Source organism: Armigeres subalbatus, chromosome 3, assembly GCF_024139115.2.
Source record: "Armigeres subalbatus isolate Guangzhou_Male chromosome 3, GZ_Asu_2, whole genome shotgun sequence".
NCBI lineage: Eukaryota > Metazoa > Arthropoda > Insecta > Diptera > Culicidae > Armigeres > Armigeres subalbatus.
Genome location: NC_085141.1, coordinates 4,386,188 through 4,411,006, shown reverse-complemented (window position 1 = coordinate 4,411,006; position 24,819 = coordinate 4,386,188). Strand labels below are relative to the sequence as shown.

The 24,819-nt window shown below is 45.4% G+C and overlaps 2 protein-coding genes across 8 annotated transcripts in view; both read right to left on the bottom strand.

Annotated features, from left to right (window-relative positions):
• Positions 1-4,949: 4,949 nt before the first annotated feature.
• LOC134225020 (putative sodium-coupled neutral amino acid transporter 10) lies at positions 4,950-8,683 on the bottom strand. 5 transcript variants are annotated; one of them, XR_009983136.1, is made up of 6 exons: positions 8,339-8,683; positions 7,752-8,272; positions 6,801-7,629; positions 5,689-6,478; positions 5,191-5,334; positions 4,950-5,128 (listed from the first exon to the last, which is right to left on the bottom strand). XR_009983136.1 is itself a non-coding variant. In XM_062704755.1 (4 exons), exons 1-4 carry the CDS (start codon positions 8,423-8,425, stop codon positions 5,489-5,491), a joined length of 2,427 nt encoding a protein of 808 aa, XP_062560739.1. In that variant the 5' UTR covers positions 8,426-8,683; the 3' UTR covers positions 5,460-5,488. The 5 variants fall into 5 exon arrangements, 1 of the variants encoding a protein (XP_062560739.1); XR_009983137.1 differs by having other exon boundaries at positions 4,950-5,124; XR_009983138.1 differs by having other exon boundaries at positions 4,951-5,128; positions 5,191-5,301.
• An 11,615-nt stretch (positions 8,684-20,298) lies between these two features.
• LOC134224694 (transcriptional regulator ATRX homolog) overlaps positions 20,299-24,819 on the bottom strand; it is a 28,779-nt gene continuing 24,258 nt past the window's right edge. For 2 of the 3 annotated variants that reach the window (XM_062704215.1, XM_062704217.1), the window contains 7 exons: positions 22,643-22,802; positions 22,353-22,580; positions 22,121-22,292; positions 21,664-22,066; positions 21,424-21,602; positions 21,095-21,349; positions 20,299-20,985 (listed from right to left, as the gene is read on the bottom strand). In XM_062704215.1, the coding sequence (XP_062560199.1) occupies positions 20,890-20,985; positions 21,095-21,349; positions 21,424-21,602; positions 21,664-22,066; positions 22,121-22,292; positions 22,353-22,580; positions 22,643-22,802 (1,493 nt within the window). In that variant the 3' untranslated portion in view covers positions 20,299-20,889. The remainder of the gene's footprint in view (positions 20,986-21,094; positions 21,350-21,423; positions 21,603-21,663; positions 22,067-22,120; positions 22,293-22,352; positions 22,581-22,642; positions 22,803-24,819) is intronic. The other variant, XM_062704216.1, reaches the window with a different exon arrangement.

Below are 24,819 nucleotides of genomic sequence, written 5' to 3'. Positions count from 1 at the left end.
GACACCAACAAGTCTCATGCTTCGAGACCAACACGTCTCATGCTTAGACACCAACAAGTCTCATGCTTCGAGACCAACAAGTCTCATGCTTCGAGACCAACAAGTCTCATGCTTAGACACCAACAAGTCTCATGCTTCGAGACCAACAAGTCTCATGCTTCGAGACCAACACGTCTCATGCTTAGACACCAACAAGTCTCATGCTTAGACACCAACAAGTCTCATGCTTCGAGACCAACAAGTCTCATGCTTCGAGACCAACAAGTCTCATGCTTCGAGACCAACAAGTCTCATGCTTCGAGACCAACAAGTCTCATGCTTCGAGACCAACACGTCTCATGCTTAGACACCAACAAGTCTCATGCTTCGAGACCAACAAGTCTCATGCTTCGAGACCAACAAGTCTCATGCTTCGAGACCAACAAGTCTCATGCTTAGACACCAACAAGTCTCATGCTTCGAGACCAACAAGTCTCATGCTTAGACACCAACAAGTCTCATGCTTCGAGACCAACAAGTCTCATGCTTAGACACCAACAAGTCTCATGCTTCGAGACCAACACGTCTCATGCTTAGACACCAACAAGTCTCATGCTTCGAGACCAACAAGTCTCATGCTTCGAGACCAACACGTCTCATGCTTAGACACCAACAAGTCTCATGCTTCGAGACCAACACGTCTCATGCTTAGACACCAACAAGTCTCATGCTTCGAGACCAACAAGTCTCATGCTTCGAGACCAACAAGTCTCATGCTTCGAGACCAACAAGTCTCATGCTTCGAGACCAACAAGTCTCATGCTTCGAGACCAACAAGTCTCATGCTTAGACACCAACAAGTCTCATGCTTCGAGACCAACACGTCTCATGCTTAGACACCAACAAGTCTCATGCTTCGAGACCAACAAGTCTCATGCTTAGACACCAACAAGTCTCATGCTTCGAGACCAACACGTCTCATGCTTAGACACCAACAAGTCTCATGCTTCGAGACCAACAAGTCTCATGCTTCGAGACCAACACGTCTCATGCTTAGACACCAACAAGTCTCATGCTTCGAGACCAACAAGTCTCATGCTTCGAGACCAACAAGTCTCATGCTTCGAGACCAACAAGTCTCATGCTTAGACACCAACAAGTCTCATGCTTCGAGACCAACAAGTCTCATGCTTAGACACCAACAAGTCTCATGCTTCGAGACCAACACGTCTCATGCTTAGACACCAACAAGTCTCATGCTTCGAGACCAACAAGTCTCATGCTTCGAGACCAACAAGTCTCATGCTTAGACACCAACAAGTCTCATGCTTCGAGACCAACACGTCTCATGCTTAGACACCAACAAGTCTCATGCTTCGAGACCAACAAGTCTCATGCTTAGACACCAACAAGTCTCATGCTTCGAGACCAACACGTCTCATGCTTAGACACCAACAAGTCTCATGCTTCGAGACCAACAAGTCTCATGCTTCGAGACCAACAAGTCTCATGCTTAGACACCAACAAGTCTCATGCTTCGAGACCAACACGTCTCATGCTTAGACACCAACAAGTCTCATGCTTCGAGACCAACAAGTCTCATGCTTAGACACCAACAAGTCTCATGCTTCGAGACCAACAAGTCTCATGCTTAGACACCAACAAGTCTCATGCTTCGAGACCAACAAGTCTCATGCTTCGAGACCAACAAGTCTCATGCTTAGACACCAACAAGTCTCATGCTTCGAGACCAACAAGTCTCATGCTTCGAGACCAACAAGTCTCATGCTTAGACACCAACAAGTCTCATGCTTCGAGACCAACAAGTCTCATGCTTAGACACCAACAAGTCTCATGCTTAGACACCAACAAGTCTCATGCTTAGACACCAACAAGTCTCATGCTTCGAGACCAACAAGTCTCATGCTTAGACACCAACAAGTCTCATGCTTCGAGACCAACAAGTCTCATGCTTCGAGACCAACAAGTCTCATGCTTCGAGACCAACAAGTCTCATGCTTAGACACCAACAAGTCTCATGCTTCGAGACCAACAAGTCTCATGCTTAGACACCAACAAGTCTCATGCTTCGAGACCAACAAGTCTCATGCTTAGACACCAACAAGTCTCATGCTTCGAGACCAACACGTCTCATGCTTAGACACCAACAAGTCTCATGCTTCGAGACCAACACGTCTCATGCTTAGACACCAACAAGTCTCATGCTTAGACACCAACAAGTCTCATGCTTCGAGACCAACAAGTCTCATGCTTAGACACCAACAAGTCTCATGCTTCGAGACCAACAAGTCTCATGCTTAGACACCAACAAGTCTCATGCTTCGAGACCAACACGTCTCATGCTTAGACACCAACAAGTCTCATGCTTCGAGACCAACACGTCTCATGCTTAGACACCAACAAGTCTCATGCTTCGAGACCAACAAGTCTCATGCTTCGAGACCAACAAGTCTCATGCTTAGACACCAACAAGTCTCATGCTTCGAGACCAACACGTCTCATGCTTAGACACCAACAAGTCTCATGCTTCGAGACCAACAAGTCTCATGCTTCGAGACCAACACGTCTCATGCTTAGACACCAACAAGTCTCATGCTTCGAGACCAACAAGTCTCATGCTTCGAGACCAACAAGTCTCATGCTTAGACACCAACAAGTCTCATGCTTCGAGACCAACAAGTCTCATGCTTAGACACCAACAAGTCTCATGCTTCGAGACCAACAAGTCTCATGCTTCGAGACCAACAAGTCTCATGCTTAGACACCAACAAGTCTCATGCTTCGAGACCAACACGTCTCATGCTTAGACACCAACAAGTCTCATGCTTCGAGACCAACAAGTCTCATGCTTAGACACCAACAAGTCTCATGCTTCGAGACCAACAAGTCTCATGCTTCGAGACCAACACGTCTCATGCTTAGACACCAACAAGTCTCATGCTTCGAGACCAACAAGTCTCATGCTTAGACACCAACAAGTCTCATGCTTCGAGACCAACAAGTCTCATGCTTCGAGACCAACAAGTCTCATGCTTCGAGACCAACAAGTCTCATGCTTAGACACCAACAAGTCTCATGCTTCGAGACCAACAAGTCTCATGCTTCGAGACCAACAAGTCTCATGCTTAGACACCAACAAGTCTCATGCTTCGAGACCAACACGTCTCATGCTTAGACACCAACAAGTCTCATGCTTCGAGACCAACACGTCTCATGCTTAGACACCAACAAGTCTCATGCTTCGAGACCAACACGTCTCATGCTTAGACACCAACAAGTCTCATGCTTCGAGACCAACAAGTCTCATGCTTCGAGACCAACAAGTCTCATGCTTCGAGACCAACAAGTCTCATGCTTAGACACCAACAAGTCTCATGCTTCGAGACCAACACGTCTCATGCTTAGACACCAACAAGTCTCATGCTTCGAGACCAACACGTCTCATGCTTAGACACCAACAAGTCTCATGCTTCGAGACCAACACGTCTCATGCTTAGACACCAACAAGTCTCATGCTTCGAGACCAACAAGTCTCATGCTTAGACACCAACAAGTCTCATGCTTCGAGACCAACACGTCTCATGCTTAGACACCAACAAGTCTCATGCTTCGAGACCAACACGTCTCATGCTTAGACACCAACAAGTCTCATGCTTCGAGACCAACAAGTCTCATGCTTAGACACCAACAAGTCTCATGCTTCGAGACCAACAAGTCTCATGCTTAGACACCAACAAGTCTCATGCTTCGAGACCAACAAGTCTCATGCTTCGAGACCAACAAGTCTCATGCTTAGACACCAACAAGTCTCATGCTTCGAGACCAACACGTCTCATGCTTAGACACCAACAAGTCTCATGCTTCGAGACCAACACGTCTCATGCTTAGACACCAACAAGTCTCATGCTTCGAGACCAACACGTCTCATGCTTAGACACCAACAAGTCTCATGCTTCGAGACCAACAAGTCTCATGCTTAGACACCAACAAGTCTCATGCTTCGAGACCAACAAGTCTCATGCTTAGACACCAACAAGTCTCATGCTTCGAGACCAACAAGTCTCATGCATCGAGACCAACAAGTCTCATGCTTAGACACCAACAAGTCTCATGCTCCGAGACCAACAAGTCTCATGCTTCGAGACCAACAAGTCTCATGCTTAGACACCAACAAGTCTCATGCTTCGAGACCAACACGTCTCATGCTTAGACACCAACAAGTCTCATGCTTCGAGACCAACACGTCTCATGCTTAGACACCAACAAGTCTCATGCTTCGAGACCAACAAGTCTCATGCTTCGAGACCAACAAGTCTCATGCTTAGACACCAACAAGTCTCATGCTTCGAGACCAACACGTCTCATGCTTAGACACCAACAAGTCTCATGCTTCGAGACCAACAAGTCTCATGCTTAGACACCAACAAGTCTCATGCTTCGAGACCAACAAGTCTCATGCTTAGACACCAACAAGTCTCATGCTTCGAGACCAACAAGTCTCATGCTTAGACACCAACAAGTCTCATGCTTCGAGACCAACAAGTCTAATGCTTAGGCACCAACATGTCTTATTCTTCTAGGGTATTGTTTTCGTTGTCATAAAAACATTTAGTACCCGCCATTGCATTGTGTGGCAAGTAACAATCGAAACGCAAGTGCAATCGAAGCACTATCACCATGGAGTTAAGAGTGTTTCCCACCCGAGAAATCTTAAACCGGACAGAGAATCGAACTAGCCATCTCCGGATTGTCAATCCTACGCCTTTGCTCGCAAGTCTTACTGAAGACCCTGAAGATCCGGTCAGTTGTTATCAACAGTGAATTTGCCTTGGTTGAAAAAGTAGATAGATTTATCTACACTTCTGAGCGTATTGGAAAACCCTTAACATATGGAAAATTCTCAATTACCATATCCAAAGCGTTTTAGATTTTAACAAATTTTCTTATTTCTGCATGGGCTTTGTGAGTACATGCTCGATAGATCCATCAAATGTAACGTTTTTCTTCTTCGAGCTTATACGCTCCTCTTGGCAATTTCTGGATCGTCGGCGGCCAAGAAACGTAGATCACCCAGTACTGTGCATATTTTCCAGTCCGGCAAGGACAAAACGTTCCAGCATTTGGCAGTCTGCGAAAAAAAAAATACTTTCATTAAAAAAATGCAGAAAGAAGATTAGCTGACTCACTTACGTTTTGTGGTAGTAAACGAGGCACGGGCACTGGTATCCTCGGTCAGTAATCCGGTATTTAATGATTCAGGATCTTAGATGTGGGCCAAAGGGAATATGTTCGTTACGACTCCTACAAATTGACGATTTGAAATCGACGTGTTAACTAAAAATTCGATTCGAGAATTAAGGATAATGCGACATGGAGCTTAATTAAGTCGAGGATAATACGATATCGGCGAAAAGGTTACGAAAAGGTTGATTTCGGCACAAATAACATCCTATCATAGGTTACATAAAAATAAATAAATATACATTCATTACTTCAAAAATTTCCCATCATCCAGCATTACATCCCTTTTGATCATATTCACTATTTTATCATCGTCCAATTTCAAATCGGACTGCCCGAGCAGATTATCTTCCAGACTTAGAATGTCATCACCGATAGGCAGTGGCCTTGGTATTCGATGGTCGGTTTTTCTACAATTGGCATCATCCTCGGCAGGACCTATCTCACCTGTTTGTTGCAGTTTCGCGATGTTGCGTTTACTTCGCACCGACAGCAAATCCCTCTTTGAGCCGGCATCCTGACTCTCTTTCGCGGTGTCGTCGGACTTGTTCGGGCTAGGCTCTTGTGGCTCGACCGGTTCCGGTTGCTTTTCCAGCTCCACCGGCAGCGGTGGAAGAGGTACACTCTTTTCATCCTCTTGTTTGGGCTGGATTGGCAAAGGGAGCTTATCCTGATCTCGTTTTTCCTCGTCTTGGTTGATTGGCGAAGGAGGTGGCAATTCTTTTTCGTTGGCGGTGTCATTTTTAGCGTCTTCGCCAGCGAATAGTTTGGTATCTTGCGCTGCTGGCACCGATTGGTCTTTTGGGATTACTGCCGGCATTTCCGGGTCAGGCTTCGTGGATTCGTTGGCTTTGGCATTTAGCTTACCCTGTTCAGTCAGTAGGCGCACAATGGGATCTTTTTTAAGGTCCGACGTGGGTTCCTTAGCGGTTTCCGGTTTTGTATCATCTTTTTCTTTTGACACTTTCTGGTCGATTTTTTCAACAATTTCGTCGAACTTTTTAAGCACGAGCTGTTGTGTTTCTTCGTTCGTTTTGACCAGTTGCTCTTTTATGTTTTCCACCTGAGCCTGCAACTCTTTCTTAGCACTTTGTAATTCTATAATTTCTTTTTGGATTTGCTCTTTCTCCTCGACCGCGATTTCTTTTTCCTCTTTGAGAATGGCATCTTGATCGATTTTTTCCTCTTTTTTGTCTTTGTGATCTTCAAGCACCGGTGGACCAGGAGAGATGGCGCCCTAAAATGTAGAAAGTAATAAAAGAATATGAAATTTAAAGATTTCACAGATCATTTTTTAGTATTATGATCACGTTAGCAGTATTAATGGAACAATAATAGTATCATAAAAACAAAAATGAAAGCAACAAAAATCATATGAACAGAAAATTTAATATATACATTTTTTTTTAATTATGTCGTTGCACGTGCTATTTGTGTTGCGGGTGAATTTTGCTCACAAAAGCTCTCAGATTTTTTTACAACAGCAGTCTATTTGCAAGGCTCAATATAAAAGATAAAAAAACGATTACCTAAAGTAGTTAAATAGAGGATTGACATACCTTTTCCTCCTTATCCTTATTGGCGAAAGATTCTTCAATTTTTACATTTTTAAAAGTGACTGGCTCCTCCATGTTTGGAATTATGCTCTCCGTAATCATTTGTACGTTTTTCTCAATTTCCTGTAGGATCGGTAGCTTTGGTTTCAGTTCCTCTATTTTGTCATCTAAATTCTCGTGCGGTTTTTCCACAGCTATCACCGATTCTAGAATGATTTTATCTTCCATCGCAGTTTCATACTTCTTCTCCGTAACGCGATTCATCGCCTCCAAATTGGCATAAGTTCCGAGAATCATTATCAGGAAGCCGAGTCCAATCATCACTTGGGCCAGCTGTTTTTCGGAAATGTTCGTTCTACAGATGTTCGTGTAGCATGCGGCCGGTAGAATTATGCAGGCAGCTACCCCAATTGTAGAACCGACCAGACCGATAACAACTTCGATCGAAGGTACCATCCACCCCAGCAGCAGCGCTGCACACACAATAACCACCGTCAACGGACGGAACTTGGACTCTGGAATGTACATATGGGTATCGGAATGCGCCTTCTTGTACAGCAATGAATACAAGCTGACTCGACAGGGGAAGATTGCCAGCGGAAAACTGAACGCTATCGAAAGCACAAATCCAATCTTGATGATATCGGACGCGTAGGAAGATGAAAAATTCATTAGGATGTTGCCGGAAAACTGATGCCCATTGAAGGCGACGTAGCCAAAGAATCCAATTAGCCCATAGATGCACGCGCACAAATTGGTGGATTTTTGTACCACTCTACTCATCTTGTCCAGTGATGTAGTCGGCATGGTGGCATATACTTCGAATAGTTGCCTGGAAATAAATTTGTAATCAACCATCATTAGATTAATAGAAGCATTAGGGACCCTAATCAAGATGGAATAAAATTGAATTGGGAATCATTAAATCGACCCTAAAAAGTTATTTCTACTCACATTTGGCACGACAACGCCATACTGATTATTGGCAAACACTGCAAAATGCCTTCTGTCTTCCACATGTCCAGTCTGTCCCACCAACCAGGCATGCTGATCTGTTCGCTGGATTCGGCCATCACTTTCAGAATTAAGCACACGTAGAAACCCAACGATGCGGTGCAGACCGTCGAGAGACTATCCACGTTTCGCAGCAACCCCAGCGGGATGATGCAAACCACTGTGACCACGATCATGACCCACGTCCGCAGGGAGCTGCTCTCGTTGATCGCGAGCATCTTGGCCGCAATCGGGGGACCCAAATCTCCCATCACCACAAAGTACGCAATGCACGTACCAAGCAGATATCCAACCACGCACAGCTCCACCAGCAATTTGCCGCAGGATCCGAACGCGTAAAATGCAATTTGTTCGAAGTTCTTTCTGCGGGCGATGATCGCCGACTTGATCATGTAATTACAAACTAACTTTGTGATGTAGGTACTCAGCAGAAGCAGCACTATCGATAAAACCACTCCACACTGCAGATTTAGGAAAATACTTTTAGGATTTGGTCAAAATTTGGCACTGAAAGTGAAACATCTTACCTTCTGGAAGCAAAACGGCATCGACAGGATTCCGACACCGATGATGCTGTTCATCAACGTCACCGTTTGGACGGAATTGCGCTCCATTTGTGAAATTGCGCTTTCTTTTACCCTGTACAGTTACTGCCTTAACAATCTAAATTCGTAAACTAGGTAAGCCCTAAAAAAAACTGGGAATTCACCGCAGGAACCACATTTGTAGAGTGATGTATTCGGTCCTTCGTGGCCACCGGATTACGGAAAGTTATTTATTTTCACTGATTCAAGTCTGCGGTAAACAAACTCATCCGAAGACACGTCTCTTGGGGTGATGTTTGTTTTGCTTTTTCGTGTTGTTGCTGTTCATACTTTGTCGCTTGTGCACGATGACGTCTTTTGACATAAATATTTAATGACAGTTGTTGATTGATTGAATTGAAATTCTTCTTGAAATTTTATGTGACATGCCGATAACAGGGCTGGCAGCGGTTTTAGGGATAAATCAATACACAATTTTCAGAACGACTTATCTGCTTTTGTAAACACAGATTCGAACGTTGATTTGACGAATCTGATTGCACTCTGACGCAAACCAACACCATCAATGCGGTGTTGGTGGTCGTTGGAGTTGCCTTGGGGCGAACCTCTTCTGACTGAGCCTGAGGCTGATTGGCGGCGCTTCAAGAACCAATTATAGCAAGAACCAATAAAGCAAACCAATGAAATTATAAGGTCGTACGTTGTGTGGTGGCAGAGAATCCCGAAACTTTCGAAGTACACGGGTTTTCGGATGCAAGCAAGAAAGCCTACGGAGCTTATGTATACCTAAGAAATATGAAGAGTGATGGTACGTCTGTTATGCATCTGCATCAGTGGTGATCTCCAGCCTCCCGTATCGGTACACCTGGAGATCACCACGGCAGACAGAATCACAAATCGACCACGTCCTGATTGATGGAGGGCACTTCTCCGTTAAGGATGCCATCCAACAGCTAAAGACCAATAAAGCAGCTAGTAAGGATGGTATCGGAGCTGAGCTCAAGATGGGCCCGGAAAAGCTAGCCACTTGTCTGCACAAACTGATAGTCAGAATCTGGGAAACTGAACAGCTACCAGAGCAGTGGAAGGATGGGGTTATATGCTCCATCTACAAGAAAGGCGACAAGCTGGAGTGTGAGAACTTTCGAGCGATCACCATCCTTAATGCCGCCTACAAAGTGATATCCCAGATCATCTTCCGACGTCTTTCACCATTAGTAAATGAGTTCGTGGGAAGTTATCAAGCCGGCTTCGTTGACGGCCGCTCGAAAACGGACCAGATCTTTATGGGCCAAACACAATTGATACGTTTGCGTGCGTTTTGACAGTTTTCCCATGGAAAAACTGTCAAAACGCACGCAAACGTACCAATTGTGTTTGGCCCATTACTGTACGACAAATCCTTCAAAAATGTCGTGAATACCAGGTCCCAAGAGCACCATCAGTTCATTAATTTCAAGGCGGCATACGACAATACCACAATAATGCTGTCCAATGAGCAGCTCGAAGTAGCTCGAAGTTGTTCCCGTCCTGCTCGTTCTTTTTTGTCAACAAACGGGCATGAGCGTGACAGGAACAACTTCGAGCTACTTCGAGCTGCTCATTGGACAGCACTAATATGTATATATTTCATAGGGGTCGTTCATAAAGCGGTCCTTGAAACTAGATGAGTTCCAATGTTTTCTACCTCTTGAACGTCAAACTGTATAGGGCACTGCACGGACTGCTTTGTCTTTTTCTTGCTGCAAAGAAATTAGAAAACAACAAGGCCAGTAAACGTCAAAATGTATGAGGAACGAAAGAGAAAGAGATGGTTACGTGCAGTGCCCTATGGCACTCACGCCGCCTTTACCGAGCGCAAAATACTGGATAGACCACGTAGAGCTATGGAAAATTATGGACGAGAACAGCTTCTCTGGGAAGCTTACCAGACTGATCAAAGCAACGGTGGATGGTGTGCAAAACTGTGTGAAGGTTGCGGGCGACCACTCCAGTTCGTTCGAATCGCGCAGGGGACTATAAGACAAGGTGATGGACTTTCGTATCTGTTGTTCAACATTGCGCTAGAAGGTGTCATGTGGGCTCGAACAGACGAGCTCGATTCCGGGTGCAGTGACCACTTGGTATGCGACAAGACCGTATTCACTAGTCTGAAAAATTTGTCAAATCCTGTGGAGATCAAGGTTTCCAAGGAAGAAGAAGCAATGATCGCTGGTATAATTGGAGAAATTAACGCAATGAGCAACAAGGGCGTATCGTTCAACATCAAAAACGTGCTTTACGTCCCTGAAGCACGTGAAAATCTCATGTTGGTCAAGAAAATGTCAAATGCAGGTATAGATGTGCTTTTTTCTGAGAACGTAGCAGTGTTGAAGAAAGGCGGAAAGCTGTTGGCTACTGAACACCTCCGTGGTAATTTGTATGAACTCGATCTGTCGTTTCAAGAAGTCCAAGCAAACCATAGTGAGGTAGGAATTGGAAACTTGTGGCATCGTCGACTCGGGCATATTGGCCAACATGGATTGGACATCTTGGCCAGGAAAGGTATGCTGAAAGGCATGAATGAAAATTCAAGTAAGATCGATTTTCGTAATACCTGCGTACAAGCTAAGCAATGCCGAGAACCGTTTAGGCCCGATGTCCACGTAGCGTCTTTTCAACGCTGCGTGCACACGGCGTTAAAAGGACGCAGATGTGCATCGGGAAAAAGCGGTAACGCAGCGTCGCCGCACCGATGCACACCTGCGTTTTTTCAACGCCACGTGCACACAGCGTTGAAAAAACGCTACGTGGGCATCGGCCCTTAATGGAATGAGAATTAGAGCCAACTGGCAGTTGGAGCGTATCCACTCGGATGTATGCGGACCCATTGATCCACCAGCATGGGATGGTTCTCGATACTTTGTGAGTTTTATCGATGACTACACTAATTTTTCCATGTTTTACTCGTTGGCGTGTTCGAGAAATTCAAAAAATTCAAGGCGTGTTACGGCCATGTTCGGGAAGTCCATTTCAAGGATGACTGTGGATCAAGGAACGGAGTACATACTGTTCTGCAATTCAAATGGATTACTACAAGCAAAACGGGATCCAACTGGAGGCTACGGTTGCTTATAGTCCCCATCAAAATGGTGTAGCGGAGAGGTTCTGTTAGGAGGCAACCCCTATAGCAAGCCGTCCCCATCTACATCACCAATAGTGTAGGTGCTCTTATCATTCTCACCAGTTGACAGTTCATTTTATGTTATGTTCTTTTGTATTAATTATAACAGATAACCTTGTAATAACAAGATCGCGTGTTTTAGTTTCTTCCGTAATTTCGTGTTTTATTCCGGTTTATTCCGAGGCCATCCGAAAACCATTTCAGGTTATGGGCCCAGAACGTTTTCGGTATATCGGTCGAAGTGGTTCGCGTGATGGAGGAGAAGCCGGAACGTATGTTTTTGCCTCTGTTTGATGGCACAAATTTTTCCGCCTGGAAGTTCAGGATGATTATTCTTCTGGAAGAACACGAGCTCGTCGAGTGTGTTCGGACGAATGCCAATGAGATGGATGAACTGACGGATGCACCGGGGATACAGCCGAAATCAAGAAGAGGAAAGAAGTGGAACGGCAGAAACGGTCTAAGCTCGACAGAAAATGTAAGTCCCTATTAGTGTCTCGTATTCACGACTCGCAGCTTGAATACATTCAAGATAAACAGTCCCCGAAGGATGTCTGGGATGCCCTGCAGAGAGTTTTCGAACGTCGGAGTATAGCGAGTCGAATGCACCTCAAGCGGAGGATGCTATCTCTCCGTTTCGACGGCGGAAGTTTGCAACAACATTTCCTGCTGTTCGATAAACTTGTCCGCGAGTATCGCTCAACTGGTGCAGATCTGGAAAAAGTTGATGTTATCTGCCATCTACTGTTGACACTAGGGCCATCGTATTCTGCTGTAATAACGGCACTCGAAACGATGCCAGAAGAACAACTTTCCATTGAATTTGTGAAGTGTCGACTACTGGACGAGGAGACGAAACGGAAAGGAGTAGATTCATTTTCCCTCACCAACGAACAGACTGCTTTTTGCCGGATCGAAGCAGCAGTATCCGAAGAAAACATTTAAATGTTTCGGCTGCAAGAAGGATGGGCATAAGATATCAGATTGCCCGGTCCGGAAAGAGAAAAGGAAGACAGAGGAAAGAAAGTCTAAGGCGCACCTTGCCAGTAAAGGTGACGTGTGTTTCGTAGGTGTGAGCAAAGGAAAAGAAGAAACAGTGAAGTCGGATCGAATACAGTGGTATATTGATTCTGGCTGCTCAGATCACCTAGTTAACGACAAAACACTTTTCGAGGAGTTAAAACCTTTGCGAAAACCAGTGGAAATAGCGATTGCGAAAGGCGGCGAGACAATCGTGGCCAGGTATTCCGGCACGGTAAAGGTGATTTCCAGGATCGGCAATGATCATATTGAGTGCACAATCAGAAACGTTTTATTTGTACCTGAACTACGATGCAACCTATTCTCTGTTCTGAGAGTAGATGAAGCAGGTATGCGTGTTGTGTATGTTGGAGGAAAGGTAAAAATCAATCGTGGATCGGAAGTTGTGGCATGCGGTTTTCGCACTGGAAAATTATACCAACTCGATTTTTGGAAAGTCGATAGCGTCGCGAGTGAGTCGATGCTAACGTGCGGTCGTGTTCCGATGCAAATGGAGCTATGGCATCGTCGTTACGGACACCTTAATGCCAAGAGCCTAGGAGAAATTTTTCGATGTGAAATGGTTACGGGAGTGAAACTGCCCCTTCATGCGAAAGACAAAAACGTTGTTGTGTGTGAGCCATGCTTGTTGGGGAAACAGACTCGGAATCCGTTTTCCATACGTGAAGCAAAAAGGTCGTCGCGAGTGCTCGAAGTAATCCACTCGGATGTCTGTGGACCAGTGACACCGGTCGGACTAGATAGTGTAAAATATTTTGTGACATTTATCGATGATTGGTCACATTTCGCGATGGTGTTCCTAATCAAATCGAAAAATGAAGTACTGGAACAGTTTCGAAATTATGAAGCTTTCGTGACCGCGAAATTTGGACAGAAAATAAGTCGCTTTCGATGCGACAACGGTGGCGAATATCGCAATAGTGAGTTCGAAAGATTCTGTAAGGGGCGTGGTATACAAGTTGAGTGGACGGTTCCATATACGCCCGAGCAAAACGGGATAAGTGAACGGATGAACCGTACTCTAGTAGAAAGAGCCCGTTCTATGCTGGCGGATAGTAATGCTGACCAACTAATGTGGGGTCAAGTAGTTCAAACCGCGGCATATCTATGAACCGCAGTCCATCGAATGCGATCCAGTCTGGAGTGACGCCGTATGAAATATGGGAGGGGAATAAGCCGAAACCTGCGCACTTTTGGATGTAAGGCTTTCGCGCATGTTCCAAAGGAGCATCGAAAGAAAATGGATGCGAAGGAGTGGAAGGAAATTTTCGTAGGCTACGCTCCCAAAGGCTATCGTGTGTGGGACGAAAGATCGCAGAAGATTGTGCATGTGCGTGACGTTGTGTTCGACGAGTCTGGTGTCCCGAGAGTCAGTGGATAAGTAACCCGGATATGCTTCTGTTTCGAAGAATGAGTTAGCTGTCATTGACGAGTCTCCAGATAGTGATGAATCTGAAGAAGATTTTGGAATTTTTATGCAAGATAGTGAAATTGAACCGAGTGACGAGCTTGGTTCACCGGACGAGAGTTCTGGTGATGAGCCACAAGTTGAGCAGCAATCATAGCAGCGTTCGCAACGTGTACGAAGTGCTCCAGAATGGCACAAGGACTATGTGGTTGAATATGCGGCATATGCTCTAAACGCAATGCAACGTTGATAACGTACCGAACTTCTTGGGCGAGGCTTTAAAGCGAAAAGATTGGTTAAAATGGGAGGATGCAGTGAAGGACGAGATGGTTTCGCTGAAAAAGAATAAAACTTGGTCTTTGACAGAGTTGACTAAAGGTCGTACCGCCATCACAAGCAAATGGGTACCTCGGATCAAACGTAGGGTCAATGGACAGCCGGATCGGTATAAGGCTCGTTTAGTGGCGCGCGGCTTCAGTCAACGAAGAGGTTTCGACAACAATGAAACATATTCACCAGTCGCGAAATTACACGCTTCGCACCGTCTTGGCGGTGGCAAATCATGAAGAGATGATCATCCATCAAATGGACGTGAAGACCGCCTTCTTGAATGGAGGGCTTTCAGAAGAAATCTTCATGGTTCAGCCAGAAGGTTTTGAAGCTGGGAAAAATCTTGTGTGCCGTCTGGAGAAATGCTTGTATGGGCTGAAGCAGGCATCGCGAGCTTGGAACGAGCGGTTCCATTCGTTTGTGGAAAAACGGCTGAAGTTCACGAGGAGCATGAATGATCAGTGCCTGTACACGTGGAAGACCAATAAAGGGACAGTGATTATGGTTATTTATGTGGACGATATCATCATCGCTGGTACTTCGTTGAAGCTTGTCGAGACGGTGAAGCATTGTTTGGCTAGTGAGTTCGAGATGACTGATGCTGGAGAAGTGAAATGCTTCCTTGGCATGCGCGTTGACCGTGATCAGCATAAGGGAGTGATGTGTATCAGCCAAAAGCAATATCTCGAAGGTTTACTGCGGCGTTTCGACATGGAAGACTGCAAGCCCATTTCAACTCCCATGGAAAATCGATTGAAGCTATCGCGCGGAGAAGAGATCAATCGGACGAAGCAACCCTATAGAGAGTTGATAGGGTGTTTAACCTACGCTGCATTGACAACTCGTCCTGATTTGGCAGCATCTGTTAACTATCTCAGCCAATATCAGAGCTGTCCCACGGACTACCACTGGGCCTATTTAAAACGAATTCTGCGCTACATTAAGGGAACGTTAGACATCGGTCTTGTGTTTCGGCGGAGTTCCGATGCGGTAACAATGGAGGTGTTTTCAGATGCAGACTGGGGAAATAACGTTATGGACAGGCGCTCTGTAAGCGGCGGCGTGTTCAAAATTTTTGGATGTACTGTGGCGTGGATTGCACGAAAGCAACAAACCGTATCGCTCTCATCTACTGAGGCGGAATTAACTGCGCTGTGCGTGGCTGTTTGTCACGAGCAGTGGCTTATGCGAATAATGCAAGATCTGGGATACGATCCTGAGAAGCCTGTAGTATTTCACGAAGACAATCAATCGACAATGCGGATTGTCGAAGATTCGAAAGATTATGGGAGATTGAAGCATGTAGACATCAAGTTCCATTATGTGCGGGATCTAGTACGACTGAAGAAAATTTACCTGAAGTATGTTCCTCTGACCGACAGCAAGCCGACATGATGACCAAGAGTCTACCTGTGGCGGTTTTTCGGAAGCACTGTGCTAGCATTGGGCTGGCTAACTGCAGCGGTTGAGCAGGGGTGTTAGGAGGCAACCCCTATAGCAAGCCGTCCCCATCTACATCACCAATAGTGTAGGTGCTCTTATCATTCTCACCAGTTGACAGTTCATTTTATGTTATGTTCTTTTGTATTAATTATAACAGATAACCTTGTAATAACAAGATCGCGTGTTTTAGTTTCTTCCGTAATTTCGTGTTTTATTCCGGTTAATTCCGAGGCCATCCGAAAACCATTTCAGGTTCAACCGAACCTTGATTGAGAAAGTTCGCTCCGTGCTCATTCAATCGAAGGCGCCGAAGCAGCTCTGGCGTGCGTTTACTTGATGAACCGAAGTCCAACAAGCGCGCTGCCTTCTGTTGTCACCCCTGCTGAGATGTGGTTCGGTCGTACACCGGATCTGGAGAAAATTCGTGTGTTCGGTTGTACGAGTTTTGTTTGGATCCCAAAGCAGAAAAGACGTAAGTTAGATGCCACTAGTAAAGAGATGATAATGGTTGGGTATGCTCCCAATGGATACCGTGTATTGGACCCGGTGACTAGAAAAGTTACAATTGCTCGAGACGTCAAGTTTCATGAATCAAGCTTCCCCTACGATAAGATAAAGCAGGAAGATAATATGTCTTCGACTGTTCATCTTTCCCTCGAGCAAGATGGGGAATACAACCAGCCAAGCTTCGAAAACGAGAACGCCGTCGATGAATTAGTCCCCCAGGATGATCAAGCCCAAAATGAATCTGAAATCAGTCAAAATGAGGAGTCAACTGATGATGTTGATGAACCAGAAAACGCCACAGAAAGACACGAAACTCCCAGTGAATTGTTGTCGAGGCATAGCGGACGGGAGTGCAGGCTCCCCGGTAAGTTATACGATTACTTTATCGGTTAAAGAGCTGTTTCTGGTGAATTGATATCCGCAGATGTACCCGATTCATATGATGAGCTAACCGAACGATCTGACCGGAACAAATGGATGGCAGCCATACGAGATGAATTACGTTCCATGGAGGAGAACAAGGTCTGGCGATTTTCAAGTTGGCACAAGGGAGTGAAATCTCTGAAGACAAAATGGGTGTTCCGGCTGAAAGACGAGGCGACCGAAAATACAGTGAAGTATAAAGCAAGGCTGGTCGTTAAAGGATTTTTGCAGAAGGCTGGCGTTGACTACAAGGAAACGTTTGCTCCAGTTGCAAGACTTGCCACTATCAGGACTGTACTCACAGCTGGTGTTCAGCAAGGATTCCACTTCCTTCAAATGGACTTCAAGACAGCGTTCCTGTATGGAGAGCTGAAAGAAGAATTACATGGTGATTCCGGATGGCGTCGCAGCTCCTCCCAATACAGTGTGCCGTTTGTTCAAATCACTGTATGGATAGAAGCATTCTCCAAGGTGCTGGAACAAAAAGTTCAACAACCGTCTATTGAATTTGGGATTCAAGCGATCACAACATGATTACTGCCTCTATGTACGTATACAACCAGGAGATGAAGTCTACATAATATTCTATGTGGACGATTTGCTAATAGCTGGGAAAAAGCTGGAAACGATAGAGAAACTGAAGAAAGCATTAAGTTCAACGTTTTCCATGACAGACTGCGGAGAAGCCAATCGTTTCTTGGGTATGAAGCTGGAGTACGGCCGGACGAAAAACTCAATAAGCCTTTGACAGAAAGCGAACATCGAAAAACTGTTGGTGCGCTACAATATGGTGGATTGTAACCCTACCAAGACGCCTATGGATAAGAGCCTGGTTAGAGCCTGAAACAGCTAAGGAACCGTACCGCGAGCTTCTGGGTACAATCATGTACATAATGCTGTGCACCAGACCTGATCTGTGTTATCCCGTCGGATTCCTGGGCCGTTACCAACAAAATCTAACAATAACTTATCCAGTTTTCCGCGAGCGGTAATGGCCGCCAGCCTGCCTGCGGGTTGGTCTCTGATTTGACGTTTCTGGAGGTCAACTGCACCCACCATTCGAGCATTTTGATCAATGTGGTATATAAGAAGGCTTGAATTCACTGAATCAGCACCTTTTTATATACCACATTGGTCAGAATGCTCGGAGCGGTGGGTCCAGTTGACCTCCACAAACGTCAAATCAGAGACCAATCCGCAAGCAAGCCGGCAGCCATTACCGCTCGCGAAAAACTGGATTGGCAGTGCCTCAAGCGAGTTGTACGATACCTGAAAGGAACGAAAGCGAAGCATCTGAAATACGTTCGTGATAACTCATCTGAACCGTTGGTCGGATATGCTGACGCCGACTGGGCATCGGATACAGAAGACAGGAAGTTAGTCAGCGGTTATTTGTTCACGGTATTCGGTAACGCTGTGTCATGGTCGAGTAAGAAGCAGGTGACAGTTGCCACATCTTCAAGTGAAGCAGAATACGTGTCCCTTAGTTCTGCTGTCTCAGAAGCTATCTGGCTTTCAGGAGTGATGGAAGACCTCCAGCTGAAGCGGCCATCGGATCCAGTCGCAATATACGAGGATAACCAAGGAGCGATAGGCATGGCAAACAATTGCGAAAACAAACGATCAAAGCACATAGATATCAAGCATCAGTTTATTAGAGATCATATTGCGAACGATCGAATAGTATTGAAGTATGTGCGAACCGAGGACCAGTTAGCGGATCTGTTCACCAAACCGGTGGACGCTACACGCCTCAAGAAACTGTGCCAAGGTGTCGGATTATCCGAGGGGGTGTTGGCGCAATAATCAATCGGCCGTAGCGCTGTTACGTTGGTATGGGAGCTACATAGACAAGTAACTTGTTAGAAAAATTATTTCCACGCTCATTCCTACATTGAACACTGTACTGTTAAGAACGTTTCGCTTAATAAACTTTAAATCCGTTAAATAAAACCTGACTTCATTCGGAGTTCCGACTCGTCTCTCAAGAGAAAGCCATTCTCACTGTGCATGATTTGGAGTTTCAATAATTCAAGACCAATAACGATGTCGGCCACGTCCTCACAGCCAATTTAGGATTAGGGAAGAAAAATTAGTCCGACACTCATTGCTACAAGAGACCGAGGAGTCCTCTGCATCTCCGTGAGCGCCACGAGAAGGGATAGTTGGTTGGATAAGAAGGTAATCTATAGGAAGTTGCCTTGGTAAGGGACAGTTTATTTCTTCGGAACATCGCCATATTCATACTGATACGAAGACGAAAACCCAACGCACGCCTAATGCATTTCACCGAACCATTTTTTTTTTTCGCGACGACTAAAACACGCAATGTATTCGTTCGCTCGATGGCTTCTGCCAACTAACGAAGATCGCGCTTGTCTTAACCGGACCAAAGCGCAATACAAGCGCATGATCCACCGCACACCCAATTGTTTCTTTTTAACACGACGACCGAGCCACGCACTGTACTGAATTTGCCCGATGACTTCTGCCAACTCTGCACTGACTACTGCAAACTATTCAAGATCGCGCTTGTTTCGACCGTAGTAAAACGCGATACATGCGCATGAGCCATCAAAACCGAACACCAAATAGATATTTAATTATTTTTGCGGCGACTACAACACGCACTGCACTTAATACTCGGTCTCTTTCCTTCGATGGCTACTGCCTCTTCCTTTTCTTTCTTTATTGTGTCTTCCTTTTTGTTTTTCTCTCTTTCTTGTTCATTCTTCATTTTCTATCTTTCTTCTTCATTCTTTTTTCCTTCTTTCATGTCCTTCTTCTTTTTCTTTCATCCAATTTTATTATTCCTACTTCCGTCTTCCATAGACCTTTTTCATTCTTTCCTGTTTCTTCTTACTTCTTTCTTACTTATTCTTTCTTCCATCTTCCTTCTGCTATCTTACCCTTTCTTCTTCCTTCCTTTCTTCTTTCTTCTTCCATCTTCAATCTTTCTTTTCCCTTGATCGTTCTTTCCTATTTCTTCTTCCTTATTCACTATTCCTTCTTTATTTTGATTAGCACTTTTTCTATTCTCTTTTTTTTCTGATTTATTCCTTCTTTTTTCTTCCCCCTTCTCCCTTCTTTTTTTTAATCTTAATTATTTGTTCTTTGTTCTATATTCCTAATATTTTATTCCTTATTCTCTATACTTTATATTTAGGCCGTCACAAATATTTAATTGGTCTCTGGAAGGTCAAGGGGGGAGGAAATAATTAAAAATAAATATTTAAGTTGAAAAAAAAATCCTCGAATTTGGTAAAGAAAATTCTCAAAATTATCCGATTTTATTTCGTTGCCGTTCAAAATATAATGTTTGGGGAAAAATCAGAGGGGGGGGGGGGGTGCCTAGATCAAATACTTTTTCTATTCATTATTCACTACTCAACAACTCAACAACTTTAACTCAATCATACCGTTGGGATTCATTGCATCCCAATTTCAGCCTTTCGATACATATCAACCTTCTGAAACTTTTCAGCCTTTTGATACCTTCAGCTTTGTGAGACTTTCAGCCTTTTGAATATCCAACTTTTCGTAGGACACCCATCTGTTTCATTTGTGGTAGCGTAGGTGAATTTCCCAGTAGGTATGGATTTTCGAAGCAACAACCAGCCTTTCCAGTCCGTCGAAATGATCATTCATTTATTTGCACATTTGATTCAATAAACCGAATGACAGGGGGATGAGCCACTTTCACGTACACATACATGGTGTGTCAATTTACGAAGTTCTTCCATACCGTTACGTACTCAAGTTGCTTCGCTACGTTCTGGAGAGAAGTGGGAAGGGGGCATCCAAGGAAAGTTTCGGTCCATTATAAATACGTACCTAATCAGGAGCGGTTTGTCCTCATCGCGAAAAGTATATCAGAACTCGTCTGTTAGCTTTCAGTCGGGGATGGATAACGGTTTCCAATCGGTTTGAGGAGGTTGTGTGAAATTAGAGTGTCTACCAGGTGCAATATTTTTACAGTCCTAATATCAGCAGTCAGTTTTGTTATTTGTTCTAAGTTAAAACGACGACCCATTTAAATTCGAGATCCAATTTTGACCATGCTCACATGAATCGAAATCTGTTTCATTTTTTTTTGTTTCTTTTTACTGGGATACCTTTTGTGGGATTGGGGCTACAATAGACTTGTCCTATTTGTGGTTAAATGGTGTGTATTGAGGGTAATTAGATTAGATAATAAATTACCAGGTGTTACCCCGCTTAATCTAATTCTACTACTTCCATGGGGTTATTCATGAATCGTTTTTGTGCTTCGCTGATGATAGTACCGCGATTGACTCTACTGCTGCCAGCTTCCTGCAAAAAATAAGGTTTGAAAATGAAAAATCTTTTTCGACTTGGTGTTAAATGCGAAATTGCCTACTTCCCCTACCTAATGGTAATCACATATCACGAAAAAACTTACATTCATTTGATTGTACCGCATCTGTTCCTGTTCTCGAAGGTACCGTATTTGGTCCATCGAGTAGGCGCCAGAGTTGGGAACGGCCATTGGATTCAAACTGCCGGACATCATCGGCCGTTGCATTTGTGGCTGCTGCTGCTGCATCATTGGTACCTGCTGCTGTGGCATCATCATCATCGGATTGTAACCCATGCTTGGGTACATGTTTTGCGGGGTTTCAAGTTGGTAGTACAGATCCATCAAACTTTTGTACATCTGAAATAAATCGAGAACAGGCGATCAGTTGAGGCCATTACACATTTCTAACGGCGAGCGGCTAATCGTTATACCGATATATCACCATCTTTCATCTGCCGGAGAAGTTCCTGCATCAGGAATGGAATCATTGCGGCGATACTGGTATCGTTGAATGTGGGATTATCCTGCCGAGCCTTCATGTTCAACAACTTCAGCAGAACGTCCGTCCTGAAGCCGAAAATGTTGCTGGAAGTAACAGGACCATTCGCTGCTAGAAACATAAGTCAAATATTAAAGATGTCACCAATTATTTGAAAACGAAGATCACATACCACGTCCCATGCCCATACCCATTCCCATATTCGTGTTCATGCCATAACCTCCCATGCCGTAGTTAGGAACTGGCGGACGATTCTTCTCCTGCTCGAACTCCTCCCAAGCGGCCTTACGTTCTTCCTCGTTAAGCGTTTCTTCCTCCTTGTTCTCCAGTAGCGAGTCGTGCTCGTGATATTTGTAAAGCAGCTTGTCGAACTTTTTCAACATTTCGGCAAACAGTCGATCCTTGGGCAGATTCGGCATCGGGCGGTCCTCTTCCGGTTCAATGTTGTCGTAGCGGTAAAGCTCCTGCAAGTCATTTTCCTTGTAATGTCGGTCGATTTGCTGCTCGTCGATGACACGCTTGGAAATAGCTTGCTTTGTAACTTGCCGCTCGTAGATTTTTTCCTCCATTGTGCCCTGAAAAAGTGAACAACATTAGTTCAAATTTTTCCAATTAAAGTCAAACATTACCATAGCAAGAAACCGGTAAATGTAACAGGGTTTAGTCTGGCCAAACCGGTACACTCGGAATATGCTCTGGATGTCATGGGAGGGATTCCACGAAACATCAAAAATCACAACACGGTTAGCTGCTACGAGATTGATGCCCAGCCCTCCGGCTCTGGTGGAAATGAGGAATAACCTACGGATAAAAGCGACGTTTTAAAAGAGTCTATCATTAAAAAATCGCAACCTTACGTACCTTGCTCTGTGGTTGCTGTCATCGTTGAACACCTTACATGAGGCGTTTCGACTCTCGATGGCGGTGGATCCATCCAATCGGAAGTAGTCCAATCCCAGCGTCCACGAACCTTGGTACTTGTCCAGTTCGATATCACGTTCGCTTTCATCCTTCTGAGTGTTGTCGTCGACGAGGGCCAGGAAGTGCTCGATTACATCCAGCGAGTAAAGGGATTGCGAAAAGACCAATCTGCCAAAGTATTGATGGTGGTTAAATTGAGGTCAAAAAGTCAAGAAAAAAAAATTACTCACAGCTTGTCGCCAATGGCTTCGCACTCCTTGAGAATTTCAAATAGCACCTGCAGTTTTCCTGAATGTTCCAAATTATCCAACTCCTCCTCGGGGACCATAGACATCCACCACTCGGTAGGATTCTCGTTTTTCTGCTCCTGAACTTCTGGAAGATCTTCCTCTGCACAAACAAAAAAAAACAGTTAGATATGTTTATGGATCAATTGACCTTTCCCGGCAACAACTTTTATTCGCTCAATCGATTCTTTATTTTATTTAAAGCCAACTTCCTCAAAAAAAACAATGTTTTTTTGACGCCTCTAAGTATTTTTAAGATTTAAAACAAAAAATCAGAAAGTGCTGTTTCCAAAGATTGGACCAACATTCACGTGCAGCACTTTTTAGGCTTTTGTTTTCGATTTTTGAAATAGTTAGAGCCTCTTGGAAGGAGGCTTCCGAGCCTCTTGGAAGGAGGCTTCCGAGCCTCTTGGAAGGAGGCTTCCGAGCCTCTTGGAAGGAGGCTTCCGAGCCTCTTGAAAGGAGGCTTCCGAGCCTCTTGCAAGAAGGCTTCCGAGCCTCTTGAAGGGAGGCTTCCGAGCCTCTTGAAAGGAGGCTTCCTCTTTTGGACACAGGCTTCCCCTCTTGGAAACAGGCTTCCCTTCTTGGAGGCAGGCTTCCCCTTTTGGAAGCAGGCTTCCGAACCTCTTGAGAGGAGGCTTCCGAGCCTCTTGAGAGGAGGCTTTCGAGCCTCTTGAATGGAGGCTTTCGACCCTCTTGAATGGAGACTTTCGAGCCTCTTGAATAGAGGCTTTCGAGCCTCTTGAATGGAGACTTTCGAGCTTCTTGAATGTAAGCTTTCGAGCTTCTCGAAGGCTTTCGAGCCTCTTGGAAGGAGGCTTCCGAGCCTCTTGGAAGGAGGCTTCCGAGCCTCTTGAAAGGAGGCTTCCGAGCCTCTTGAAAGGAGGCTTCCGAGCCTCTTGAAAGGAGGCTTCCGAGCCTCTTGAAAGGAGGCTTCCGAGCCTCTTGGAAGGAGGCGGCCGAGCCTCTTGGAAGGAGGCTTCTGAGCCTCTTGGAAGGAGGCTTCTGAGCCTCTTGGAAGGAGGCTTGAGCCTCTTGGAAGGAGGCTTCTGAGCCTCTTGGAAGGAGGCTTCTGAGCCTCTTGGAAGGAGGCTTCTGAGCCTCTTGGAAGGAGGCTTCTGAGCCTCTTGGAAGGAGGCTTCTGAGCCTCTTGAAGGAGGCTTTGAGCCTCTTGGAAGGAGGCTTCTGAGCCTCTTGGAAGGAGGCTTCCTGAGGCCTCTTGAACGGAGGCTTCTGAGCCTCTTGAACGGAGGCTTCTGAGCCTCTTGAAAGGAGGCTTCTGAGCCTCTTGAAAGGAGGCTCTGAGCCTCTTGAAAGGAGGCTTCTGAGCCTCTTGAAAGGAGGCTTCTGAGCCTCTTAAAGGAGGCTCTGAGCCTTTTGAAAGGAGGCTTCTGAGCCTCTTGAAAGGAGGCTTCTGAGCCTCTTGAAAGGAGGCTTCTGAGCCTCTTGAAAGGAGGCTTCTGAGCCTCTTGAAAGGAGGCTTCTGAGCCTCTTGAAAGGAGGCTTCTGAGCCTCTTGGAAGGAGGCTTCCGAGCCTCTTGAAAGGAGGCTTCCGAGCCTCTTGAAAGGAGGCTTCCGAGCCTCTTGAAAGGAGGCTCCCGAGCCTCTTGAAAGGAGGCTCCCGAGCCTCTTGAAAGGAGGCTCACGAGCCTCTTGAAAGGAGGCTCACGAGCCTCTTGAAAGGAGGCTCACGAGCCTCTTGAAAGGAGGCTCACGAGCCTCTTGAAAGGAGGCTCACGAGCCTCTTGAAAGGAGGCTTCCGAGCCTCTTGAAAGGAGGCTTCCGAGCCTCTTGCAAGAAGGCTTCCTCTTTTGGAAACAGGCTTCCCCTCTTGGAAGCAGGTTTCCGAACCTCTTGAAAGGAGGCTTCCGAGCCTCTTGAAAGTAGGCTTCCGAGCCTCTTGGAAGGAGGCTTCCGAGCCTCTTGGAAGGAGGCTTCCGAGCCTCTTGAAAGGAGGCTTCCGAGCCTCTTGAAAGGAGGCTTCCGAGCCTCTTGGAAGGAGGGTTCCGAGCCTCTTGGAAGGAGGGTTCCGAGCCTCTTGGAAGGAGGGTTCCGAGCCTCTTGGAAGGAGGCTTCCGAGCCTCTTGAAAGGAGGCTTCCGAGCCTCTTGAAAGGAGGCT